The sequence below is a fragment of the Strix aluco genome, chromosome 18, assembly GCF_031877795.1.
Source record: "Strix aluco isolate bStrAlu1 chromosome 18, bStrAlu1.hap1, whole genome shotgun sequence".
Lineage (NCBI taxonomy): Eukaryota > Metazoa > Chordata > Aves > Strigiformes > Strigidae > Strix > Strix aluco.
In genome coordinates, this window is record NC_133948.1 from 7,160,567 (window position 1) to 7,178,500 (window position 17,934).

General features: G+C 45.7%; 1 protein-coding gene and 1 long non-coding RNA gene across 7 annotated transcripts in view; one reads left to right on the plus strand and one right to left on the minus strand.

Annotated features, from left to right (window-relative positions):
• Positions 1-11,387: 11,387 nt before the first annotated feature.
• ULK1 (unc-51 like autophagy activating kinase 1) overlaps positions 11,388-17,934 on the plus strand; it is an 84,563-nt gene continuing 78,016 nt past the window's right edge. For 4 of the 6 annotated variants that reach the window (XM_074844505.1, XM_074844506.1, XM_074844507.1 and 1 more), the window contains exons 1-4: positions 11,388-11,793; positions 11,955-12,155; positions 13,012-13,104; positions 13,193-13,234. In XM_074844505.1, the coding sequence (XP_074700606.1) occupies positions 11,740-11,793; positions 11,955-12,155; positions 13,012-13,104; positions 13,193-13,234 (390 nt within the window). In that variant the 5' untranslated portion in view covers positions 11,388-11,739. Of the gene's footprint in view, positions 11,794-11,954; positions 12,156-13,011; positions 13,105-13,192; positions 13,235-14,349; positions 14,500-17,934 lie in introns of those variants that run through there. The other 2 variants (XM_074844509.1, XM_074844512.1) reach the window with 2 other exon arrangements.
• Positions 12,447-13,820, minus strand: LOC141931855 (uncharacterized). Its single transcript, XR_012625676.1, has 3 exons — positions 13,576-13,820; positions 12,656-12,741; positions 12,447-12,515 (listed from the first exon to the last, which is right to left on the minus strand). It is a non-coding gene; the product is annotated as an uncharacterized LOC141931855 (long non-coding RNA).

Here is a 17,934-nt window from a genome sequence, read left to right on the forward strand (position 1 = left end):
GATAGATAAAATACAGGTTTAAAACAAACCCTTTGCAGAGGCTATGTATGCATCATTCTCTATTTAAAAACAGTTGATTGATAACAGTTCTTGCAATCAGTACAAGGAGTACCATTGGAAACTTCCTGGAAAACACATGTACACAGTAAACCTGTTATAGTGAGCTGAGTGATAAGAGCTATTACATGTTAATGAAGTTAGTGGGTAAAAAGCGAAGAGGCCTTGGTGTCTTGGACAACAGGAGAAAGGAAAAAAAAAATGTTATGTAAGTGAGCAATGCATAAACCAGTCATTTTGTGTAGATACAGAATAGGTGTAATGCTGTCTTTAGCCATCCCACACTGTGAACCTAGAACACCTTCATTACTTATGCTCTCCTGAAATTGTTCACCTCTTTTTCACCTGCTAGAAGGCATCAGGCAGGTATCCTGGCAGCCTTGCAGTCTAGCATCCCAGTGGTTCTCCATTCCCAGTTGCAGCCTCTGGGCTCCAGTGAGGAGGCATTTGTATTGAAATAACCTCAGGTTGGCAAGTCTGTTCTTAAAAGCTAAAGAGTTGGCAAGAGCTTTGCTGAAGAAAAGCAATGACTGGCTAGCCTAAATCCAGAATACGGTGTGCTGTTTGGGACCTATCAGCAGGGATGCCAGATAACTTGCTGCTGCTGTGATGCATAGTGATGCCTTTACGTGGCTGATGCTGTGCTGACAGTCAGGGACAGGTAGGACATTTCCCATGTGCAGAAATCCTGTGTGTGCCTCCTCTGTATCATGACGGTACTGACTAAATGGTTATAAGGACAACACTTGATTCATTGTGCAACAACAGATCCTCTATGATTCAGATAAGAGTATACTTATGTTGTTAAAATGGTATAATTTGCTCCAGGGCCTATTTGTGCATGGTCTTTCTAACTGAAGCCAACCACTAAGAATTTCTCTGATCAAATTAGGCAGGTTAGTTTGACGTGGGTAGGTCTGTGGGTGGCAGTTTTCATCCTCAGTGGCAGTGCTGACTTGCAGTGCCTGATAATGTTTGTGTTTTGATTGTTTCTGGTATATTTTCTCTTTTAAAATATTCTTTAAATGCTGTTGGGGTATCCTATTTAGATATGGGGGACCCTTCCTCTGGAGGTCAGTGTAAGAAAAACCAGATCTCCCATCTACAAGGACCTAATCCTCCCAGCTCTCACGTGCCATGATCAGAATTAATATGCATGCATGAGAGAAAATGAGTGTGCATCTTGCTATGGCTATTCTTCCTACTCATGTACAATGGCTTTTTCTGTGTCAGAGTCACAGGGACAGCTCTTCTGTGCCTTATGCAACAGTCTGTACCCATACAGGTATCAGCAGGTTTTTTTTTATTACGGCCTTAATTTGGTGTCCTGTGACACATTAAACTGATGCCACAGTGGTTACACATATGTCTGTCAAGTTGATTATCTTCCTAAGTATGTTGGCTGGCATTAGCCAGCTCCTCTGCTCGTGCAAGTCATTATAATTAGAATTGTTTCATCTGGCTGAGGCTCCAGGCTCCTATACAAGTGCAACATTAAATTGAGAATGGTTGAGTATAGTCTTAAAACATACAACCTGAGGACTATGAAGCAACTGAAGTTTTTCATGAAAGATACTATATTAGTTTAAAAGATTAAGACTGTTGACAGTAAAAATCTGATTCTTGGTGTAAACCCTGAAATCTGAAGGAAGTTATGCCAAGTTATGTAAATCTTAGCCTTATAAACTACAGGATAATGTCATCAAAAAGTAAACAAGTTCTCTTAAATAGTTCCAGTTTTCCTCTCTTTCCCCTAGATGCCATTTAAACTCTATTCTTCTGCCTATTTTTTTTCTCTTTATCCATCATATATAGCTTCTGAAGGAGAAAATCTCTAATTTATAACCAGTATTGCTGGAATGTTACTTAAACCAAACTGACAGTGATATTTTAAATGCAAAGTGTATTGCACTGCTTCCTCGATTTAGGTCTGTAGTATTATCTCTACAGAAGAGAATTCAAATAGGTCATTAGGATCCCAGACATGGGTAAGGGTCAGGTCATGACTGAATTCCAAATTAAAAATAATGGGTCACTTTCTATCCCCTGTAAATCCCAGAGTGGACAAGCTTTCCACTGCCAATCCCTTCATGTTTCTCTGGAATTTAGCTGTTCGACCAGCAGCATCCCAGGCCTTTCTATGGCCTCTGTAACTGCAACTGATCACTGGCCCCACAATATTTAACGTATTTCATCCTCTCTACTCTGCAATTCCACCTGCCTTATTTTACAGAGTGAACAGAGGTATAGTGGGGTTAGAGAGGCTTGTGTCTACTATTTAATTTACCAGCATGATTATCTTGTTGTAGTTGCAGAGGTGCCCAGAGCTTCCCAGGAAATTAATTGCAAAGCAGGGAGCATGAATGCATCCAGGACTCTGAAAATGTATATTCCGGCTCCCCTTCCATGCCCTGTCGGTGGGGTCAGACTACTCTTGTTACAGTGTTAAGCAAGCGTATAGCATTTTGGCAGAAGGGGAGACAGTTAACCTTGTTTACTGTTTGCCTTGTGGTTCGTTTATTTTCGTATATTTACAAAACATTCTGTTTTGTGTGTATTTGATAGATTTTGTTTATTTGCGCTAGAGTGGAAGGGAACTGCATTTAAATATAAGCTAGTATTAACAGCTCGTTGCATGTGGCCATGCCTTCTGTAACTGGATTATATTAATAATGCTATTCAAGCCTCGAAGCTGCAAAAAGTGTCCCATCCTAATTACATAACCTCAGCTGAGGTCCCTTGGTAATAAGTGAGTGGATAAAACTCTCCCTTACAAGTTTTTCAAGAGTCAGAAAGGGGATGTTGGTATCCTGCTTATTATGCCATGTTAATTTTAAAAGGCTCTTGTCAACCAACAACACAATAGCTTTTCTTCCCTCTGGGTTTTGTTAGGTTAATCCATGAGTCATGGAATATTTGACTACAATTTCATGAGTCACGGGAAAGCTCCATAGCCCTCATAGCTCTGGATGATCTTGCTGTCTGGTACTGCCAGGTCGTGTGTCTTTCCAGTGATATACATTGCGAATGCATCCTGCAACATTTTATAGTGTCAATAAAAACAAAATCCTCTACTGGGAAACATTAGAGGTAGCCTGGCTTATTAGCAGAACAACCCTCACAGCTTGTACCTAGCCTTGGGGAGAGCATTAGCTATGGACAGAGAATCCCTAAATCAGGGTTAGCCTTTTTCCTCTTGCGTTCATTCAGGTGTTTGCTTTTATTAGTGATTGTAGCCCGTTGCATCTGACAAAGGGCAAATGCTGAGATGTGTACATTTCTGATCTTTAATTGGATGTAACTATTACTGCACTGCACTTGCTACCAAAATCAAAGTAGCGCAGAAATAATTATGAGAAATTAGGTCTTCAAAGACCTTGCCATTTACACAGATGAGGGAAAGGAAGGGACAGCAACCTAGGGGAGTTAAGTACCTAAATACCTCTCAGAAATGCATCTCTGATTTGTCAGGCAGGAAATCAGCAGCTAGAGGTCTTCAGTCCCAGTCACGTGCTTCACCTAAACTGCATTTCTGGGCAATTGTTATGTGAATTCATGGAGCAGAGAGCTCCATGATGGAAATAAATAAAAAAACAAAAAACCACCAAACAAAAAAACCCTAGCCAATTAAAAATAACTCTTATTTCATTATCTCCTTGCTTCTTTGCTGTGGGGCAACAAGTGCTGGAGTACAGATATGGGCAGGTCTGACATATTAGCAGATCAGTGGTTTAATTTAAAAAAAAAAATAGTTTGAAAACACTAAACACTAAAGAAACTCTTCTGATGCTCCACTGAAAACCTTTCTTCCATGTCACTTATTGCTTCAGACTTCTGTGCTGGAGAATTGTCCCTCTGGCTTCCTAGAAATGGGCAAGGACAAGGGATCATTGCTTTGGAGTGTTGCAACATGGGTACAGATCCCAGCTGCTCGCTGCTGCAAACAGCAGAGTCCAGATTCACTGCAGGGTGCATCTGTGCTGAATTTTATATTTCTGTGAGGCAGCCTGTCCTTGTCAGTTGAAAAAGCTGGCTGATAACAGGTCCAGACGAAGAGCTGGAGCTTTTTCCCACAGTGATCTTGCCTTGTATCTGTAGGAGTGGGACTAGGATGATAACTTCCAAGGCCTGAGTTAGGAGTAACTGCTTACCTTGGGCTTTTAGGGGAAGAAGCTCTTAGCCTCTGTCCAAAACCAGAACACTGAAAACAAACCACAAACAGGGGGAGAGAGCTGGGTATGACATAGCTTGCTCATCAAGGCCATGGTTTGACCTTGCCTGTGTCATTCCTGACAGATGTTTGCCCAACCTGTCCCAGAAAGGCTGCAACAGTGACAGTGCTCTGCTGCCTGGGCAGCCCATTCCCCTCCTGAACACATCAGCGGGGGAGAGATCTCCTTCATTGTTGCTGAAGCTCATTAGGTCTCATCCTATCTCCTGTGGACATTCCTCACTCTTACAGCTGTTATTTACATATGTCTGTAAATAAAGGAAACTATCACTTCTGCCCTGGCTTTATGTGGGATGAGTAAGCCCTGGCTGGATCAATGCCTGCTTGAAATTGTACATGCTACTGGTTTACTTGAAAACAGAGACACCTCCAAGCCAGTTAGTCATAAAGAGGAAAGTTTCATCAATAGTCCTTTCCCAAGGCAAAGCTGAAAGCTGCTAGAAGCAGTCAGCAATCCCAAGTGAGCTGGTCCCGGGTGTGGGGTGCTTCTGGCCATGCTTTCCCTCCCCAGGGGCAGTGGTGCTGATGCACCAAACCCCAGAAAGAGTCTGGCTGCAAAAAAAAAAATGCCCAAGAATCCCATTTTTAAGCTGTTACAAGTCTCAGACTTCCCAGGTTCATGATGAAGAGAAAGAGGTGACTGTTTCTATAAGCATGCACACTTCTGCAGCTCTCTGCTGTAAGCTAGCAGGGAAAGGGTGTTAAACCTGCTTTCAGATGGGCAGGTTTTGGAGCAGGAAAAACAAGGAGGCCTCTGATTCATAACAGGACAGACATAGGCTTCTCTGGGAAGTCACTTCTGGCTTCTAATATTTTAGCTTTCATAGGTGATTTTTGTCTTAAGGCTGCTTTTGAGAAGGTCGAAGACACCTGAGGTGATAAACACGACTTCACTGTCCACTTGGACTGCTCTGGTAAGCCTTTCTTGAGCTGAGAGGTTCTTTCTGGCTATGATTTTCAGCTCTCTCCTGGAGGAGGTGGTCCTTAAACCTGGAGGTTTCCCCTGTATGAGTCATACCCCTTCCTCACCCCATGTTGACCCTGCCCTATCTGGAGAGAAGCCGAGGTTGAAGGCTGAGCAACCTTCTTCTGGCCTCCTAAATGTATGACTCCATAGATGTAAAAGATAAGGGATGTGACACTCCTCCTCCCTCCATGAGGTGAGCAGTTATTTTTAACACAGAGGTCACCAAAGCAAGGGCTAGTGCTGAACCTGTTGGAGCTTCTGCAGAGGGTCCTGTTGACATGAGTGAGCATTGGAGGGGGGTCTCAGAGGACCAGGGTGCTGGCTGAGGAGTGGTCTAGCTCCCCTCCCAACAAACCTTGGATTCCCCAGGACTGATGTGAGGGGCCCCATGGATGGCACAAACCAAAGTGTTTGTGCAGATGCAGAGAAAGACTGAGGGCTGATCTGTTCTCATCCAGGACAGAGATGAGATATTGTAAGGAACTGTGACAATACCTGCTGATTTATGGACAAGCAGTGTTCTGGCAAGAAATAGCTTCCAATTATCCTGAAAACAGACTGCTCTGGGTGGAGGATTTCCAGACTCTCTTATTTATTGGCAAACCTCATTTTAATATAATCAGCTGCTTGACAGGCAGGTTAGGTAACAGTCCTTGATGTGAGCACTAACAGATTTGAACACTGAGTACAGCCTTTAGTGCCCAGAGCGCTCTGCCAGTAGCTGAAATGCATCTGATATTAAAATGCAAGGGGAACCTAGGAAGCCCCTTGCCAGAGCACCTTGCTGAGTACATTAAAATGCTGCCTTCAATAATTCATAAAATCTGTTCAGTGAGGTGGTGTATATGTGTGGGGATGGGGGTAATAAAACATCTCAGACCTGGCCTGCCAAGATAATTGAGTGGCTAGTTAAATCTCTCAACAGTATTAATCAATAAAGAGGCCCACAGTGTAAATAAATCCAGAACGTAATATGACAGGGCTATGGAAGTGCATGGAAAGCGATTCTCCCTCTCCTGTGCATGATGTGAGGTACCATACTGCTCAAGCAACTGGTATTTGAATAACCTCAATGCTCTGATAGTTCAAACATCCCGTCTTTCCAGCTGTTATCCTATGTTTAGATGCCACCTAAATGTCTTCCAATTGAGCGGTGTGTGCGACGGGGGGAGCAGTTGGCTGTGAAAGGTATGGAGCAGGTTGTAAACTCCATCACTTAATTGAGTGTCTCTAGGACTCATGTCGTGAGTGCGGGATCACTCTCTAAGATAAAAGTATTTTAGCACAGTTGAACACAGTTTCTGCAGATCCCTGGTGAGGTACGAACAAATATTCATGACATACCTTACACAGTTGTTGATAAATTTGGAGCCCTGAAAACATCTGTAAATTTACTACTTATTCAACCTCTCCAGGAACGCAACACAACATGGCTGTGTTCAAACTCACTTATCCTGGTGTCACTTTGGTGCAATTCTACTGTCATCTGTGGTCTTATCCTTATTGTAACTGAGCCAGAATCTAATCTACTAACAGACGTTTGAAATGGGTACGACTAAAGGATATCATTTTAAGTTTTCATTAAATTCAGCCTGCAGCTTGCCTCCTATTCCACTAATGTTAGGCTAATATTTACTTTTACCATTTACAGATACTTGTGGACCTTCCACATATTTCTTCCACCAAACTGATTTTCAGCCAAGCCCTGCATATTCAGTTCCTTCACTTCTTCCTGATGAATCTGGCAAAAATTCCAATATTCAGGTTAGCGTTGACTCTGCCCAGATACTGGTGATTATGCTCAGCTATTAGGATGTTTGTGGAAAGCGGATGTGTAGCTGTCTTAACATGTCTGAATTTGAATCAGATTTTGAATCCACACAAATACAGTGTCTGCTTTTTATCTGGATGTACTCTGAAGCTAAGCCATACCTGATCTTTCCTCTTGTGCTACTCTGTCCATCTTTTTTGGCTATGAAGTACCTAGAATAAGTTTCAAGCATCCATTTCTGTGGAGAAAATTAATTACCCAGCAGCAGCATTACCTGCGACTATATACCTACAGCTGCACTACTTGTAACTTGTTCAGTCACATCTTGCTCATGTGCCTAAGCCTCATAGTTTGGCATTTCCCTTCCTCCTGAAACACTGATTTGTTTTCCTGGCCCTTAGTGCCTCTGTCTTGAGGCAACTGCTGTCATAAAAAGACTACACAGGAGGGCCTTGGAGATTCCCTTCGCATCGAGCAGAATTTTGATTTCAAAATAGAGATATACAGCAAGGGAAAGAACTCATTCTTTGTGATTTTATCAGGCCAAGGATTCCCTCACGCCTTCCAGATACGGTTGTTCAGCTTCATGGGTGACTGCTGTGAGGCTTCTGATCTCTCTGGAGCAGTGTGGGGAACACCAGGAGGGAGCTGCTGAACTAGAAAAGCAAAACCGTTAGGATCTGGGGAAAGACAGCTGTCTGGCCCAGAAAGGATGCTCGTAGTAAGTAGCTAGAACTGTCTAGAAAGGCATCAAGAAACATGTCACACATCTGGCATGGGTTCTTTGGGATGTGTGAGCACAGGTCTGTGCTATATAGGAGAAAATGTAAAATATCCCTTGTCATAGGAGACATAGTCAAATGGATCCATCTTGCTCTTTGGGTATATCAGGATGGGACTGAAGTCTCACGTAAGTGTCCACAGAAGCTCTGGTACCTACAGCAAGGCACGCACAGCAGCAAGCAGCTGAGTATGCACCAGCCCTCCACCCAGCTTCCAAGCTTCCATGCTCTGGATTACTGGTAAAAGAGTTTGTTTAAAACTAGTGTAGTCGTACCTGCATGAGTTTCAGTCACACCTTGAGCTACTGGTTAGGTACATAGATAATTTATTCCATAGGTTGGACTATGATGAGAACAACTTAGCCCTAGATGGAAATCTTTATTCTGTCTTTAAATATTTATTATTTTGTTTGTTCTTTTTCTTGCATAATTCCCTCATACTTCTGTAGCTTTAACTAATTTCATAGCATAGAGGTGGTGTCAGAGATAATTCTATCGTACCTCTGCAGCCCAGAGGTAAGGATGGCACTCTTGGATTCTGGCAGGTAGAAACAGCCATACTGATGACTACTGATTAAAACACGGTATTGGAAAAGAGTATTATCTGAGTCATCAGGATATCAGTTGTCTGTTGCTTTCCTTCACATGTGAATTAGAAAAAATTATAAAGTTGCATTAAATTAAAAAAATAATTTCAAAAAAATATTCAAAGGTTTCCCACAGTTGGGTGTATGCTTTTATTTTTCTCCACCCATCGTAAATCACAGCAGTAGATCTTCCCCCACTCATGTTTTGCATTAGTAAATTGAACTATATACTCTGTCCCCTCAAAGATTAATGCCTCCATCTGAGGAAGTAGTTGAATACGTGCTGGTGGTAGTACTTTTATCATTAGCAAATGGGAGACTGTGGGAGGAGAACAGAATTTGCATGTGTTGGATGTTGGCCTAAACATACTCTCACTGAATTCTGGACAACAGGGAAGAATTGATAGAGCATAAGCATTTAATCAACAAACCACAGGGGGGGAAAAAAAAAAAATCCTACTATTAATTAACAAGCTTTTCAGACCTCTTTGTTTCAAAACGAACAAATGTTTTGCTAATACCGTGTGTCTGCAGAGTACACTCCAAATACCTCAAAACTGTATTTGCTGTCAGGTGGCATTACAGTTTATTAGTTGTCTTTGGACAAGTTTTTTAATCTCTGTAGAAGCTTGAAATCTTTTCACCAGCCTATTTTTGAAAGACACATTTGAGAGACATGTAACTCCTACAAATGTTAAACTGTCAGCTCAAAGAAAGTGTCGTGCCTTGTGTGCGTATGGCATCCAGTAAAACTTGGTCCTGATCCTTATAGACACCTCTGAGCACCTTCACAATTCTTATGCTACTTTGAAGTTCCACATACTCAGTAGAAAGCTACCCAATGAGTCTGCTTAGAAACAAACCCAATTTGCTTGGAATAAAAATAAAATGTCAACAGAGAGGGAGGCTGACTTTGCCACCTGGCTCTGTATGTAGCTGCATGCAGAAAGGTACCTTAGAACCCCTGTTTAATCAAAACCCATTGAAGTTAAACATTTTTTTCACAACCAACAACACGTGAAGGAACAAATAAGCACACCGAGTACAGAACAAAGAACATTCATCACTCTGATATTTTGGCCTCTACTGAACAGCAGTCATATCAACTTCCTCCTTCACCCAGCACTAGGACTGTGTCTTTGCTGTGCTAGGACAGTAAAGGCAGAAACACCTGTGGTCACTAGAGATTTTACCGCAGGTCTTGCAAGAGTACACTTGCTAACCATGGTGCCCTGACTATTTTCCAGTGAAGGGGGATACAAGATTTTGCCTGTCTAGAAATCATCCAAGAAGTTTCAAAACATTTTCTTCACTTCCTGCCTTAACCTTTTGCAACTGTTATCTTCTGCGTTAGCGACAGCGGCTTTTAACAACTGGTAAAATAAATTCCTGTGTCTGGCATTTGCCAAGTACCTTGATTTTTTTGCAGATTTGATGAAGTTTGCCATTTTTACTGGTTTCTGTGTTAATTTTTGAATTAACGCCTTGTGATCATTGACAAAAGCCTGAAATTGTAGACATCGTGGATGGCACAGGTGTAAAAGTGAGAAAGAAAACAAGCAGTTAAGCATACTGTATTTCTAAAAAAAGTAATTTTAAAATTCATTTCTGCTGAAATCACAAAGGTGGTCTAGTCTTGGTTTAAAGGCTACTTCAACAGGTGCTGTTATCAAATTCCCATTTAAGAATGCCTTTATCACTTTTACAGTTCCCACAAGCACTAAGTAACTTCTGGAATTTGAGATGCAAATTACTACCAGTCAGGCACTGCTACTTTTATATCGATGTTTGGTATGTGCTGTCATTTTTCCACCAAATTTTAAGCGCAGGATGATACCTGAACATGAGTTATCTGGCAACCAAGGGCAACAGATGACAGGCCAGACATTGTATCAGTCAGCCACTGCTTTTGTGTAGAAAACAAGGCCTGACGCTGTGAGGTGCTGCTTGTTCCTAAGTTTTGCTGAAAACAGTGATAACTGCAGACACTCAGCGTCACAATACTGAGCACCCTCTGCGTGGGTATCTGCAGAGCCGCCGGCATTGTAAGAGCAGTGTGTGTTTGGTATCGCAGTGCTGATACAGGTCCGTACCACGCAATTGTGTAAAAAGCAAACTTTAGAGTGGAGCATGCAAGCAGGGGTGCTGCCCACGAGGCGTCTTGTTTTCTCTGCAGCTGGAATGTGATGTTCTGCTTTGGACATTTTGGATAAGGATGCAGGCAAACTGGAGCGAGCACACAGTGGTCTAGATACCGCCAGGGCTGGCGGGAGAGGTTCTGGGCAGCCTGGAGCAGGGACGGGTCAAACTTGTGAGAGGTTCCTGCGATGGAGGGAACGACCTGCGGGCCCACAGCCACAGGGCAAAGCTTGTGGGCTACTGAGCTGCGAGATTGATGATGGCCAAACCGAGTAGCAGGCTCGGGCTGGGAGAGGTTTCTCACTGCAGCCGTGATGGCACACTGAGCGCCTCTAGAAAGGTTCCTCTGAGGAGAGCTCGATGGCGGTGCCCTCCATCAGTCCTCAGGGCGAGCTGGAGGCCTGGTTTGCTGCCCTCAGGGACAGCGGGGCTGGCGCAAGGGCTGGAGCAGCCGCGGGCCCGCAGCGCGGGAGCGTGCGGAGGAGCGGGGCCATCCCGGGCCGCAGGGAGCCTTGCGGGCGGTGGGACCGCGGCCCACCTGTGCCCCTCGGCCCCGCCTGGGCCCCGTCACGGCTCCGGTGGTGAATTTTAAAACTTCACCCGAACGGACCCATTTGTTCGGCTGCTGGGGACGTTTCCCACAGGCTCGGGAGTGTGGGGGGGTGGTCGCCAGGCGCGGAGGCGCGCGCGGGACGGTGCCGCGGCGCTGACTCAGGCCCGGCCGCGGGCGGCGCCTTTAAATGCGTCGGGCTCGGCCCCTCCGCCTCAGGTGGCTGCCGCCGCTGCCTCCGCGCCCGCCTCCTCCTCCGCCGCCGCCGCGCACCGCGCTTGCGCCGCGGCCGGCGCTCCGCTCCCCTCCGCAGAGCTTTGTCTGGGCCCGACCGGGCGGCGAAGCCCGGGCGTGCGGCCGGACCCTCGGGGTGACCCCGGCCCCGCGGTGCGCGAACGGTCGAGGGGCGCCGGCGGCCCTTAAGGTGGACTCGCGCTTAAGGTGGACCGCTCCCCGTAAGGTGGACTGGGCGTTAAGGTGGATCGCGCTTAAGGTGGACTCTCCGCCAAGCCGCGCCTGCGAGGCGGGGAGGGCCAGGGCTCGGCATGGGGAGCCCCGCCTGAAGCGGCGGCCGGAGGAGCCGCGCCGGCCTGTCCTGAGGAAGAGATGGGGAAGGCCCGCTGCTGAGGAGCCAACTTCTCGCCGGCCTCTAACAATGACCAGCTCCCGGCCGTTCTGCAGGAAGAGGCAGCCCATGGACGAGGGCGAGGTGGGGGAGAGGAGCCCAGCGCTGAGCTGCCGGGGGGCTGGCAGGAGAGAGGCTCCCCCCGCCAGCGGGTCTCCGGCTCCTGGCTGCTCTCGGGGGGGGGCGCGGTGGGGAGGGGGTGCTCCGTTGCGTTTGGATTGGGAGAGGTTTAATTTTCTTTAAAGGCAGCTCCTTCATCACCGCCATCCTCCTCCTCCTCCTCGTCCCTTTGCAGCTCTGAAGCCGTCCCGGCCGCAGTCTCCCCGCCGGCTCCGGGGACCCCCCGGCGCAGCGCCATGGAGACGGTGGGAAAGTTTGAGTTCAGCAGGAAGGACCTGATCGGGCACGGAGCCTTCGCCGTCGTCTTCAAAGGCAGGCACAAAGAGGTGAATAATCTCTTCTTTTTCTTTTTTCCTGCTTTTTATTTATTGATTGCTTTGGGCCGAGCTCGGCACCGCGTCCCGGTCACCCCGTCCCCGCTGGGCTGCGGTGGCTATTCTTAGCCTGGGCATCAGCCCCGGGCTCTGGGGAAGCTCTGGTGGTGGTGGATATATATTTATTATTATATATATTATTATATATGTTTATTATTTTTATCTTTAGAGTTTCTTTGGGAGGCAGGCGTGTGTCCCGGCAGGACCCGGGCAGGTGGCTTCACCTTGGGGTGGGCAGAGTGGGGCTGGAGGCCGGCAGCCTGCTGCGGAGGGGTCCCCGGAGATGTTCTGCTCGCCAAAAGTGGCCCTTACCTTGAAAACGAGCAAAAAATAAATCCCTACACACTATGAAGTGTGTAGAAGGCTCTTGCTTTGGGTTTGGGTTTTTTTTGTGTCTGTGAAGTTTTGTCCTTCTCCACTTAATTTTTCCAAGAGGAGGGGAAATCACTTACTGGTAAATAAAAGGAAACCAATCCGGCAGTGGATTTTCCATCATTAGGGCTTGGGATAAGCCATGGCTCCCACAGTGCGTTTATTTCTAGCGATTAAATAAGAGGATAATCATTGTACAAAGCAGTAACAAAAACCCGAACCTTGGGGTTTTCTCCTTGGGCTGACAAGCATAATTCGGGAAAGGGCAAGTCTGAACAAGTGAGGGAAAGGCATTAGGATACAGTGAGAGGCCTTTACTGGTGCTGCAAGACACTTCTTTCAGTAGAATTTATAATCTGTTAAGAGGCTGCTTGTCCTAATGTAAATTAATGGTGGAATTTACATTTATCTTTGAATTACATATGCACTCTTTCAGAAACCTGAGCTGGAAGTAGCTGTGAAATGCATCAACAAGAAAAACCTTGCAAAATCTCAAACTCTGCTGGGCAAGGAAATAAAAATACTTAAGGTAAAGGTAGATTGACTTGTTTTCTTCAGTGTTTGTTTATATGCCCTTTCTTGCTCCTGGCTTATGGTCTTTGTTTTACTTTTTCTAGGAATTGAAACATGAAAACATCGTTGCCTTGTATGACTTCCAGGTAAATACAATCAATTATGGCAAAGCATTCTGGATTTGAGAGAGGTTGAATGGAGTTGTGGAATTTCAGTTTTTAACAGATGTTTTGTAATCAAATGTATATTCTGGGATAAAAAAGATTCCCTGATAAGTTAGGGAAGATAAACACAGTTGAGCAGGTTGTGTATTAATTGTTGTCTGGACCGCAGAACTCTGACACAGTTGGGAGTTGAGGTGGGAGCTCCTGCTCCCAGGATGTTATGCAGTGAAATGCAGTGTGTGGTGAATGTGTCTGTGTTGGAAGCTCACAAGTTCTCAAAATGTTAGAAATAAAATTACAGCAGTTATTCTTGGCATGCCTACCTTTTATTTTCTTTCTCTGGTCTGGATACACTCCTTAAGAAAATTTCTTTTTCGTAGGCAATGTAAAAATAGTGTGAGCATGACTTTGTAGCATATGATTGTCTTCAGTTCCAGAGGATTTTCATTTGCATTTTTCTGTTGTCCTTGTGGCAATCACTAAGTGTTAAAAACTGCAGCAGACATTTTTAGATTATTGTGGTTTCCCGCAGTTGCTTTTTCCTTCAGAGTCAGCTCTGAAGATCTAATCTAAGGAGCTAAAACCGATCCACTCTGCAACCCAAGTTATCCAGTGACTTTTTTTTTTTTCCCCCTTGAATTTTTAGCTAAAAAATCCTGCTGGGTCACGGGGGAAGTTTTCTTTGACATTCATGGCGCTTTTTAAAAAAACACCGCAGGATCTAAAAGCCTAAAATGGAACCCTTCTGCTCCTGGGTGGAGGGGCTGGCGTGCGGTGCGTCAGCGCAGCCTGTGCCACCCTAAGATCTGATATTTGCGAGTGCCGGCTGCGTTGACCGCGGGCTCCGTCGGACCCCCGGGTGGCCCTGGGGTGGCTTATCTGGAGCTGCCTGCCCTGTCCCCGGTATCACGTGTCCCGCAGGCCGCCGTGTTTGTTGACATTCCTCCTTCTCCCGTGGATTGGCTCCGGTGGCCTGCACGTCACCCCAAACACGAGTCCCAGCCGGTCGGTACAGCCTGTCTGCAATGCCTTCTGGGTGCTGTAGTCTGCCCGCATCACCCCGGCCCCGCGGCCCCCCGGGGTGGGTCACCCGCCGTGTCCCCCTCTGCCCGAGCAGGGCGTCATGGCGAGGTGCTGCAGGGGCCCAGGTCCCTACAAAGTGCTTGATGCCTGGCGTTGTTTTGGCGAGAGGTGGACGTGGGGGATTTCAGGCTGCCCTGGGACAGAGACGAGGCTGCTGGGAATAGGTTTGCTTCTTGGAGATGTCTTTTGAGAAAGAGGCCGGCTGTGTGTCGCTCCTGAACCACCCCTTAGAGCTGGCCTTGCAAAGCAGTGCCCACCTTTGGCCCAGTGCGTGCTGCAGAGAGAATAGCTCTGAGGGCTGAGGAAGTTTCCTCAGGGCACAGGCTGCTTCGGACATTAGATCTCGTATTTTTTCATTCTCCTCTGTACCTTCTAAGTTTACTGAACTTTTCAGTTGAGGGAGTGAGTGGCTGCTCCTGCACTTCCTTAGTAGTTTGCATTTCTATGAAGCATTATGCTGCTGGATTTGCTTGCTGCAGACCTTTCAAAACCTGTGTTCATCTTCTGTTCCTTGCCCTGCTTCAAATAACTGCCGTGTAGGAAGCAGCTCAAAGCCATTTCCTGCAAAAGGAGCGATTTCATCACTGTTACAACTGCAGCAATGCATTTTTCTTCTTATGTGAGGGTAAATGAGCTTTAGTTAAATTCTGTGTGTAGCAGTGTAGGCTGATGAGGTATTAGCAAGAAGCTGTGTAAGATACCACAAAACAGGAACTTGAGAATGGTCCTGGGCTCAAGGCATGCCCAGGTGTATGTTTAGTTACCAGCTTTGTCAGAGAGTCCTTGCATGACCTGGGTAATTTGATTTCTTGGACAAAATGAGATGACTTAGGTGGCATTGGATGTTATATAGCGCTGCTAGGGTGTGGAGTCTCCTGTGGTGTAAGGTGATCGATCATCAGACAGTCTGATGTGGTCCACCTGCATAGGTTGTGTGTGTAATGTGTCTGAGTGTTTGGCCTTGCTCTGTCTGCTTAGGAGTTGTATGAGAGTAAATTATCTGCAAAGGTAAAAGTGCAGCTCTGTGGAAGGCTGGCTGCTGCCCACCTTTCCTTACGTTCTGGAAAAGACTACTTTTTGCTCACCTTGTTCCTCTGATACAAGATTGGTTGCTTCATTCATGGCTGCATATATATTTACCCTCGAAAATGTCATAGTTGCAGTTAATTGAGCCCTTACTTCTAGGCTTTCTAAAACTGAAGAGGTTTATTCTTGCATTACAACATCATAGAGCAAAAATGAAAAAATATTTCCTGTGAATCTTAATGTTGCCCTGTAGCTTTGTCTGTCGTTGTGTTTTGTGTCGTCCCTTCCTCTGCACCTCCTGTCAAGAGTAACTTTAACTTTTACTCATGTGTTCCTTACACATAAGGAAATGGTTTCCAAAGCCACAGTGGCTGTAAGCAAGTGATTACACCTAATGATGCTTTCGTTTGCATTTTCCTGGTTAGAAGCTAATGCTAACCAGGCCTTATAGAACTCAAGATTTTGGATGTAATACCAGATTTGCCCCAGACAGACAATTGCAGTGCTGATACTTAATACGGACAGTAGCTCTCACCCAGGCACACTTATTTTATCCTTCAAATCCAGGAAAATTGCTGTGTTCCTTCTCATTTCATAGGTCTTTGTGATACTGATTCCTAAATAACAACAAAATAAGAAGCTTCCTAGGAATAAATGATAGCAGTGAATGTTTAATGCATAAAAGTGCAGTGTCTGGACTTTTATAGATCCCCTCACTGGAGTTCTAAGAGCAGCATCATTACATGAGAATGGCTCACAAAATGAAATATGCATATTCCCATTATTATGTGCTCACTTATTAATGAGAGGTGCTGTGAATAGTCCAGGAGCCTAATGCAGAAACCCCTGCTCAAAAAGAGGATAAATCATGTTGTACTGCATTTCTAAAAGTACTACCTATTTAGTGTCTGTATGGAGTTGTGGTGTAGCTCTTTCCTAGGCACAGGAGATGTTTGATGTAAAGTAAAAACTGTATTCCACCATATGTGGAATGCATTAATTGCTACTGAACAATCCCTGACTCCTCAGCTGGCTTGCAGAGGGGCTGGAGTTGGGTCTCCAGACTGCAGCAGCCGGTGGGAGTACAGCAGTCTAGAGGGACATCTGGATACCAGAAGTCTTTTTACTCTGAAGACAGCCAAATGAGCTCTTGTTCCTTAAGGTGGAAACTAGTGACAACAAGGATACAAACGATGGTTTCCACCGGATGAGGACTTGGCCTGGAAATGAGGTTTCTTGGAAAACAGATTTCCAAAACTCTGAGGATCAGCTCAACTCTTCACACATGTTGACGCTGAAAGCTTAGCGGCGTGTGGTCTGGTGTGTGGGACTTGGTTTGGTTTCTTTTGTGACCCAGGACACTGAATCTGAGTCTGTGATTAGAAATCACTTGATTAGCTAAGGGCATTCAATGGTAGGAAGGTAACTCTTGAACTTAACGGATCGTGGGAGCACTGTGTCCTAGACAGCTCCTTCCAGACTAGTAAGAAGTAGATTCTTACATGTAACTAAGATCTTTGGGGCAATGGGATGCCCTGGGTGTGTTTTCTTCCCTGTGCTGTGCCAGCTGCCCCAGGAAGGTTGATTGAATACGTGTCAACTGAAGATCTTGCATGGGACTGTGTTGGTGCTAGGGCAGAAAATCTGCTATTCCTGGACATAAATCATGCTTTGGATATTAGAAAGCATTTTCCTGCATGAAAGGATTATTTTACTGGCACATTTTCCCTAGTTGTGTTCTTGATCTGAGTTTGCTTCTTAAAGCAGCCTAGCTATGACTGTACTTGTGTGGGTATTGGGTGTTTTTTGTTGTTTTTTTTCTAATTTTTGAATGGGTGGGATGGACTGGCTGTAGAAACATAGCTGGTAACATCACGCAGAGCACTGTGCTGCTAAGTTTCAGGTTTGGCATAGGTTACCTGAGGGTCTGCTTTCCATAATTTTGTGTCAACTTGGCTTATTGTACTCACCAGCTCGGGATGAGCTGAGGGTAATGCTTAACTGACTCGTGCAGTACCGACTCACCTAAAATATTTCTGCTGGGATGACTGTATCACCTGGAGCTACTGGAGACAAGGAACATGGAGTCCTTGCAGTGCAGTTTTTCTTGTGCACATGGATTAGGGCATGGGTGGCAGAACAAACACTTCTCAGTTTAATGATCAGTCACCCTGGTCTTGAGAACCAAGTAATAACAGGCTGTTCTGTTGTTGCTGTATAGAAAATCCTTGTGATCAATAGGACCGTGGCTGTTGGGCTGTGATGTTTTGTTGTGTTGTCTGCACCATCACCCTTTTCCAACACGGAGCCTTTAGCTGCTCGTCCGCATCTTGTGTACGTGCCTCCTGCTGCCCCCCGGGACCTGCGGAGCCCCGCGTAGGCAGTGTCCTTTGGTGTGCCCTCCAGCACCGCTCGCTTCTGCTGCAGCGCTCCGCTGAGGAGTGCGATGTCGGGTGAATCAGTGTTGCTGCAGTGTCACCTCCTTGCCTCGCCACCTCTCATGCCACCTAATGCAGGATCTTCTGTTCCTCGGGCACTGCTGTTTGGGTGCCCCATCCTGGGAGACAGGGCTC